General features: G+C 39.8%; 1 protein-coding gene across 1 annotated transcript in view; it reads right to left on the reverse strand.

Moving 5' to 3' along the window:
• CDC123 (cell division cycle 123) overlaps window positions 1-9,791 on the reverse strand; it is a 56,954-nt gene extending 47,163 nt beyond the window's left edge. The window contains exons 1-2 of the mRNA XM_059912069.1: window positions 9,683-9,791; window positions 4,943-5,014 (exon numbers count right to left, since the gene is read on the reverse strand). Of these exons, the coding sequence (XP_059768052.1) occupies window positions 4,943-5,014; window positions 9,683-9,756 (146 nt within the window). The 5' untranslated portion in view covers window positions 9,757-9,791. The remainder of the gene's footprint in view (window positions 1-4,942; window positions 5,015-9,682) is intronic.
• Window positions 9,792-9,878: the final 87 nt, after the last annotated feature.

Genomic DNA, 9,878 nt, shown 5'->3' on the forward strand with positions numbered 1-9,878 from the left:
CGCCCGGGTACACAAAGTTTCTGCGTGTGTGTGTGTGTGTGTGTGTGTGTGTGTGTGTGTGTGTGTGTGTCCATCCCTCACTCTTAAATATGAATAAAGGCCTAGAATCATGAGAAAACTAAAGAAAGGCTCCAAGATGACAAAAGAGTTTTTAAAAAGAGAGAGAAAAGGTACATGGATGAAATAAACACAATACAGGAACCAGATGAAAAATAATTTTTTAAATCATAAATATCCTCAAAGATAAAAGATACTGCATTCATGAGAGGAGGCCAGAGGACAAGGTTGAACTTGTTGAAACTGAAAACATGGTAGCCGAAATTTTAAAATTCAACAGAATGAATGGCAAAATCAAGGAAATTTTCCAGAAAGTAAAACTAAGAAGACAAAGAGACAATAGGGAAGAAATGATAAAATTCAGAGAATTAATCCAGTAGACCCAGCCTCTAAATAATAGGAGTTCCAGAAAGAGAAGCAAGAAAATAAGAGGAAATTATCAAAGATATAATATTTTTAACTGTTCCAAAACTAAAAATCATAAGTCTCTAGAACGAAAGAGCCCACCAAGTACACATCACAATGAATGGGAAAAACAAAAACAAGAAACTCTGATGATGTATTTACAAAGATGGCCACAACAATTCTTCCCATCTTGACATGCCCCTTTGCAGGGTGACTTTGCCACTCTTCCCATCAAGAAATGGCATCTGTTTTCCCGCCCCTTTAATTCAAACTGGCTTCAAGACTCATCGTGACCAACAAAATGTAGCACAAGGGACACCATGTGATGCTGAGCCTAGGTGTCAAGTCTTTACAGCTTCCGTGCCCCCGTTTTTGGAATGTTGCCACCACCACGTAAAGGAGCTGAGTCTGAGGCTGAGAAATCACACGGAAAGAGAAGCCCAGGTGACAGTCAGCATCCGCTGCCAGACATGAGTGAGGCATCTTAAAACCATCCAGTTAGCTCGAGCCACCAGACAACTACAGCCGCAAGAGCGACCTCAGCAAGACCAACAGACTTGCCCAGTGTTGAGCATTACAGAGGCTCTGAGATTTTACCCCACCTGCAAGCTAACAAGTTAGCCTTCCAGAGTTCATGGACTCTGGCAGAAGACAGGGGACTCCTGGGTCAGAAACAAAGGACTCTCACTCACAGTACAAAGCATGAGCTTCCATCTTCGAATCAGTTCCCTCTGGCCCCTCAAGCCCTGTGGGAGGTCAAGGAGTGACCCAGGTTTGTGTTACAATTGAGGAACCCTGAACTTAGAGAAACTCATCTTTTACAATGAGCTGCAGGTAAAACTGGCCGGTCTTTGACCCAAGGGGAGACACTGTCTTTATCTGTACTAGACAGTAACAAGCCTGCTCTCTGCTAGGGAGAGACACTATCTCCATCTTCCAAGGCCATCTGCTGCATAAACGTCTTTGAAAAGACAATCAGGAACAAAAGCTGTCAGTGCCTCTGCTCAAAAGACATGCAGAGACCCAAGAAGAAGTGTCTCTCAACACCCAGCTGAGCAAACATTGACACATAAAATGGTTACGTTTTAAGTCACTAACTTTAGGCAATACAGATGACTATCATGAAATAACAACACAAAAGGTACTCAATGAACTTAAATATGCATTTATCACTCTAAAACACCACTTTTGATTTTTGTTAGTATAACAAAATACATTTAAAAAAAACATATTTGTAATCGGTGTATTCATACAGTTCTTTAGAAAAACTTATTGCAATTCCTACCATGAGATGTGTCACTGAAATGGAAAAGATGATGGAGTGTATACACTGGCAAGTTCACCAGACTTGCTTTCCAAGGTAAACCTCTAAATACTGAGGACTGAGTTGATGTTAATATTTAGAAGTATTCTCTGTTTTCTATATCACAGCTAGCACTGAGCTGGTACCTAAAGGCCGTGGGAAACACGAGAGCACTGGCTTTGGAGGCAGACACACATTGTCAGAATATGTCAGTTCTGCCACTGTTAGTCTTGAGCGTGGCACCAGAATCCCATCTATAAAACCAGGATGACAGTAGCTACTCTGCAGAGTTGTGAAAATTCGAAACATCAATGAATCTAACATGTGTTTTATAATTGGCATCTATTGTCATTCTCCTTAAGGGAGACCATCAGGAAAGAAAGAACTCTCGGGCCAAAAGGGGACAGTGAGGACTGGCACTTACTTGGGAGCACTGAGTCAAACCACCTGAATCCGACCCAACCTGTGAGCCCAGGTCAGGCACTACCTCTTCTGTACAAACTCCCTGCATCACCCCAGCTTACAGTGATTATTTCAACTCCAAAAACATGGCTTAACAGAACACTGGGTGCTTTTATTCCAAAAACGGACACCTATTTATTTACATCTTTGACTTGGCGACTAACTAAGCCTGGACCCCCAAGGCAGGATGTCCCACCCATCTTTGTTTGTTTGTTTTAAATGGAAAGTTTATTCGCTCAGTACACCAGACACCCATCTTGTTATCCCAGTAGCATGCTCAGCACCCAACTCACAGTAGGCACCCCATAACGTGCCATGAAAACGAATCACTGTCTACACCAGAAATGCGTGTTACCAGCCTCCTTTCCCACACCAACGGCAGGCAGTGATAACCAAACCAAGCACGTCAAGATCTTCCATGCCTCAAAGCCCTCCTTAATGCTGCTCCCTCAGCCTTGAAGATTCTTCCCTCTGCCCTTCAACTGACTGCTTTCCACCCAAACTTCCTATCTGAGAGGCTCGTAAGTTACCTTTTCAGGGTATTCCCTGACCCTCCCTGAAATCCTCAGCCCCAGCCCACTCCCAGTAATTTAATACGTCAGTGACCACCCCATTTCCTTCACAGCCCTTACCACAATTTTCACTTACATATTTACTGGTGTGTTTGTTTAATGTTCGGACTGAGATTAATGACGATGGTGAGAACAGTTAGTATTTCTTAAGAGCATACAATGTACTAGGCATTATTATATTTATAAACATTAAATATTTATGGCTAAACATTTTATGCATTATCTCCTTTTATCCCTGCAACAACCTTATTTACAGAAGAGGAAACTGAGGCACAGAGAGCTAGAAATGAGCAAAGATAGGATTTGGCCCTAGGCAATGTGACTAACAGACCAGCACTGTGCTATTTGACTCCCATAAAATACAAAGCTGAACTGTCAACTCCAAAAAGGCAGGGTCTCTACCTGATTTGTGCGTTACTGGAGAGCAGAGTGAAGTGCTGTGTGCTGTATCGCGCTGTTTAAGTGTTTAACAGGCTTGCCTCTGCCAGAAGCTCACGCACACATCTGGCCAACAAAAAATATCACAGGAGCTCTTCCACAAGCTCAGAGTACTGAAATCTACCCAGGACTTTCTAACATCGGGAGGCATTTTCTTTACACTCCCATTTATGTAAGCTTATTAAGTGTTCTATATTTAAAAATAATAAAGTTATGTCTGTAAATATCCCAAGGTTGAGACTCACCTACCTATTCTGTTTCCTTATCCTGCAATTATTCCAAGTCAATGAGGCTCTAAATTAATAATTTTCAGGTTATTAAGGGGTTGAGAATACCAAAAACAGAACTATAATCTAGAAATCTACACAGAAGATCCATCAGACAAAAAAATATATATGTATGTATGTGTGTATGTGTATATATATATACACACACACACATATACACACACACACATATATATACATATACATACACACACACACATACATATTTATGGTAAAATTAGTGTTACTGAAAACACACACAATTCTAATTATATTTCTGAGTTCATTTACTGAAGAAACGTTCATCAAGCACCTCTTGTGTATCAGGCACTGTTCCAAGAGCTGGGAACACAACTGTCCAAGTCCCTGTTCTCATGAAGACTGTATTCTAATAGAACCACTAAGGGAATGATGTCAGATGGAAAGAAGTATTATGCTGAAAAATAAAGTGAGGCTAGGAGATAAAAAGTGGTGCACCAAAATGTGGTAATCCATACAATGGAGCAGTATTTAGCCTTGAAAAGGAAGGTAATTCTCACACATACTGTAACATGGATGAACCTTAGGACATTATGCTGAGGGAAATAAGCCAGCCGCAGGAGGACAGGTGCTGTGTGATTCCTCTTATATGAGGTATTCAGAGAAGTCAAATTCACAGGCACGGGAAATAGAATGGTGGTTGCCAGGGGCTGGTGGAAGGGGGCGATGGGGAGTCAGTGTGTAATTGGTACAGAGTTTCAGTTTTACAAGATGGCAAGAGTTCTGCAGATGAATGGTGGTGATGGTTGCACAACATTATAACTGTACTTAATACCACTAAACTGTACACTTAAAAATAGTTAATATAGTAAATTTTATGTTATGTGTATTTTATCTCAATAAAAAAAATATTTTTTAATAATTCTAAGGGAAAATTATTTCCAACCTAGAATTCTATAAAAAAAAAGAGTGACGTATCAGCAAGGGTTACCATTAAGCTACTTCAGAAAGGAAAGAGAAGGATGAACACTTAGAAAACATGACTTCTGAGCAGAGACCTGAATGAAAAAATAGGAATGACATTAAAGTATATGATTCTTAAACTTTTTCCAGTTTGCCCTAAAAACACTGAAGTATGGTACTTTCCTTTATAAACAGAGGAACTACTTGAACAAAAGGAATAGTTATCATACACATTTTCTAAAAGTAGAGATGAAAGGAATTACTCAATTTCACAACTTGTAATTATTAGTAGAGGAAGTACTCAATTTTGAAAATCTTATCAATTGAGCATTACAAGGAATACAGGACACAGATCAGCACATAATTTTAACTAGGGAAAAACGGGAGAGAATGGGGCCAAAGTTAATGTACTTATTTTACATGGTAATCGCTGAGATTTAATCATTACAAATTTCTTTATGCTAAAAGTTAAAGAACTTTTTTCTGATATGCCTTACCTTCCTGACACCACCAGAGTTCCATCATCAAGTAAATAATCCTTCACATTCTGAGGAAGTGGAAGAATTACACTAAAAAACAAAAAACAAAAAATAAAATGCACATACCAAAAAAAAAGGGCATCAATTTAAAAGACCAACCATAAGTAAAGAAAAAAAGTTCAAAACTCAATTTCTGATTTACTTGTTCCCTTTATTTTAATATGAAGTGGGAAATGTTAATGATGGACATTTGGTAGCAGTAGACTGGAAGTTAGGATAATATGAATAAATACTGTGGTAAACTAAATTAGGTGCATATAATTACCCCCACTGTCTCGGTGATAAAGAGACAAAAATCAGCCAAATCCAAAGAACTGGACTGAAATCACAGCATGAAAGCAACAAGCTCAGAAGAATTCTGAGTACAAGGGTTATGTGCCTTTAAGAAATTAGAGCCCTGCAGGTATTTGCAGCAACACAGGAAATGAACAAACAAATCAGAAGATGAACAGCATCTGACCACCTTCTAAGATACGGGGAGGAAGCAGGCTTAAGATGTGGAAACCATTCTTTGGTTGGCAATGAGTGTGTAAGGCTAAGAATTCACGGTATGTTTGGATGTGCATTCTATTCACCTGATCACCAGAGTACACAGCTGCTTACCTGGGCATGCTTCAGTTGAATTGGTTTCAGACAATCATAATTAAGGAATGGCAAAGCCTATGTGAGAAAACTAGAAAGCTGCATGGGAAGGCATCAAATGCCTAAATAAATAAATGAATAACCTTTACTCTTTATATTTGATATACAAGCCTTATTTACCATCATCTTGATGTCTATTTAATAATCACTGATCGTGTTATAAACATTCACTTGTGTTACTGTTTATTAAATACTTTTTTTCCTTTGGGGAAAAAAAAAAGGGATGGCAAAGCCATACTTGATATCACTTGAAAAAACGTATGGGATAATTTGGTTTTTTATTCTGTAATAATCATCAAAAATCCTGCCACAGATACCTAAAATGCCATTACTTTGATCTTGAGGCATATATTTTTTAACAGCTGAAAACTATTATGGCCTGCTTTCAGAGAGACCATCATTGACTTATAATAGTATGCTTCATTTATTTATTGAATAAGTTTTTTGGCACATTACAGATGGATTTTGTGCACAGGAAAGATTATTCATGAGCTACTTCAGTTTTAGAAATTAATATCTGATTTATCAAAATTACAATTTCACATTCAAAAGTCTACTTCTTCTTCAGGCTTTTAAGTTCAACTACCAAATCTTATTCTTCTATTTGGAAATCTGCTAAATTTTAATGAAATTTCAAGTGAGTCTTTGAAACTTAAAAGTTGCTTTAAATTTTTTAACTCTTGTAAAAATAATCTATTCAACTTTCTTTTTAAATATGTCAATTGTCTAATTACAGGTAAGCCTTTCCAAGTATTTAACTCTTACAAAACCAGTGAATTAAACTGTAAGTACAGTGAATCTAAGGTTCTTGCAAACATTCCAATTGAAACTGAAAAACTTACAAATTTTTCTTATATATTTTAACGTATCACAATTCTAAACCAATTGAAAAACTTAAAAATTTTTCTTATACCTTTTAACGTTATCAGAATTCTAAACCAATTACACAATTTAAATTGGAAACACAAGGCTAACCTGTTATACATACGCCAATTGTTCACAAAAAGGCAAATTCTTAAGGATATTAAATAAACTTAACAGGAGAAAAAGACCCTCAAGTTTGAATTATTTCATCACCTCTATATATATAATTCTAGCTCTTCCTGGGGTTAAAGATACTTACCCAACAATGTCATCCCAAGAGAATTAGACATGACCTTCCTAAGAGAATTTTAAGTTTACCTTCTCATGGGCCTGAGACTGAGAAATATCGGCAGGGATGCTGGTTCCTATACGTCTAGGGTGATTTTCCTGACCACAATAAGAGCAGAGAGAGCACTCTTCTAGGTCAGTAACATCTCTGAGTCCCCAAATCGATGATTTCCGAGTCCACATCCCTTGTTTCTGAGTTACACTAATTCTCAACTCTGATGTGAATCCTGACTTTCCCTCCAGGTTGCATCATCCCTTGACTGGATTTGAAACATCTATTTACTGTTTGATTCCATTGTGAATTCTCTGCATATTTTTCCTATTTGGAGGGTCTACAACTCTCTCATGTATGAGCCTCACCGAATTAGATTCTGCATAATTCTCATGAGTCCCTGAGTCCTGCTGTCACAGTTCTAAAGTCGCCCTAATGACGTGACCTTGCATTGTTACCTAAGTCACGGAGGAATCCTAGATGACTCCATTAAGAACTGAACGCCTAAGAGTGGGAAAAAATACAAAAGAAAAAAAAAATCACAGTACAATATGATAAGTGCTGTACCAAGTGCAGATGTACCAAAGGCCACCAAAATTCTGAAGCAACGGGAACCATGCCTGAGAGACTGAGGCCATAAACAAGTCATGGCCACGCGTACTTGACCCAAAGCTACTGAGGCTGTCGGAAAAGAGCTTAAATCAGTCACTGAAATCCACGATGCAGGCAAGACTCCATGAGGCCCGAACGAAAGATGTAAAAGATTTAATGACAAAGTACCTATCCCATCAAGTCGATATAATTCTATACACAAAGACAAGCTAATCTAATGGAATGGAGGTTGAAGGGGCCTTTAAAAGATTATTTATAACTTTCATATTTGAAGAAAGAAACATTTAGAAAGGAGAGTGGATGGCCCAAAGTCATCTAGCTACTTATTCATAAGCCTGAGTCAAAGTTCTAGAACATGTCAAAAAATGATTCTATATTCTTTCCTCCATAATCATCTCTTGATTAATAACCTTGATTAATAAACACCAAATAATAAGGCTGAGTCAATAACCAGAATATGGTTTCTCAGCATTAAAGCTGACAATGACAATGACAAACCTAACACAACTCCACCAGAATGACCTGGGTCGTGGAGGGACATCCTGCCATATGTTGGGTTCCAGTGATGACACCACAGAACTAACTAGAGTTATAGTTCAAAGACAGAGGAAAGAATACTTTCAGGCAACACAGCTTAGTTGTAGACTGGTAAAAACAAAAATCCCACCCTTTGGTTTATTTTCCACTCCCAGCTTCACATGAATGGTACACATTTTAAGTGAACTAAAATTATTTTGCTTCAATGGAGCTTTGATTAAATCAAAAACATTAACAATGAGCAGCTTTTTGTGCTATATGCCAGAAACAGTGGTAAGCCTTTTTAATGCTTTATCTTATTTCATTCTCATGACAATCCTACTATTTTCTCAATTTTCCAGATGGGGCTTAGAGAGATTAAGCGATTTGCACAAGATGCTGGTGGAACCAAAATTCCAAGCTAGACAGATGGCCCTGACTCTGGAGTCCAGTTCTTAACCATTATACTTTACTGCTGAAGGCAAAGAAAAACTCCGCCAGAGGTGATGAAAGGTGCCTGCACACAAAGCACATGGCAGTTTCGAGTGAACTCCGTGTGAAAATGTCTGACAGGTTCACAAATATACCTTCTATCACACCAATACAAAATAAATAATTCTAGCATCATCTCAGACCCTAAGCCTCTTTCAATTATGCAAGATAATGAAGGACTGGCACATCATATAAGAAGATAAAGTCCACTGCTGCTGTTGAAGCTCTTCCTTCTGTTTTGGTGTGACTTCAACCATCTTCAAATGCAAAGCTCATCCTCCTTCGAGTTGCTCTAAACTCCATTACACCCTGGATAACTGGGAGCTGATTCTATGTATGAATAACAGGATGGAAAAGAACTGTCTTTTGAATAATCTCCTTGGGCTCGTCCAAACACTCAGGATCTCAAAAGTTTCCCTCTCTGTATTCACACTCTCTGCACCGAGAATGAAAAGGGAAGATGCATATCTAAAAAAGTGGCAATCTAGGCCTAAAGGGGGAGCGCCAAAAGACAGAAAATCCTACCCGTGGATACACAGCTCTTTGATCTATCCGCCTTAGTGTGGGAAAGCCTACCCTTGCATCATGCTCCAGATGTCACGACTGCTTTTGAACATTTGGGGATATTCTCCTAGCTGCCTTGCCTACATTACCTCGAATGACCCGGTGAAGGATGAAACAGTTAATCCTCTGCTTGCCCTGCAAACCGGTCATAGATTCCTTGTTGTGGGCCAGAAAACTAGAGAACAAATCCTGTTCCACTTCTCTTCCAGATGGCTTCCATTCCTAGCAACACATAAGTATACTTTACTAACGCTTTCCATCTACATTATCATGTTGGAACTTCACAATGGAATTTGAGGTTGGGTCTGTATCATTGTTCTCATTTGATAGTGACCAAAAACTATCAAGTCCCCCAGCGGGTTAGTCAGTGGCAAAGCCCAGACTACCCAGTTCTGCTGATCACCTACCCCCACTGGCAATTCTAAAGGCAGTGAAGGTGAACTCCCAAGCCTAAACTAGCTTCATCTGCTCCTCAGCCCGCCTCTGACCTTCACTGAGCCACGACACTGCCCTTCTACCTCCCCAGCGCCCTCCTTGACGCACAACACGGGGCACAGCAAACATGGATCGACTTCATTCATCTCCCCACCCGAAATACCACTAGGAAGTCGAAATCTCGGCCCTGGCGCTCCCATTCAGGCCTGCAGTTTTTTTATGGACCTGGGAGTCGCCCCAAATGTCGCAATCCCCTTTTGCCCATTGCCCCGGCGTAACCCCTCTCGTCTCACCTCTTGATGGTGAGGCTTCTGAACAGTGGATACCACGCGGAGAACTGACAGTGCAGCACATGCTCCTTCTTCATCCTCCAGCCACCCCCGCCGCCGCCGCCGCCGCCGCCGCCGCCTCTCCCTCTCCTCCCAGCACCCTCCCGGAACCCTGGTCTCCCGTCCCGGAAGTGCCCGCCGACCAGGTTTGGTTAAAGGA

This window comes from Balaenoptera ricei, chromosome 2, assembly GCF_028023285.1.
Source record: "Balaenoptera ricei isolate mBalRic1 chromosome 2, mBalRic1.hap2, whole genome shotgun sequence".
Taxonomy (NCBI): domain Eukaryota; kingdom Metazoa; phylum Chordata; class Mammalia; order Artiodactyla; family Balaenopteridae; genus Balaenoptera; species Balaenoptera ricei.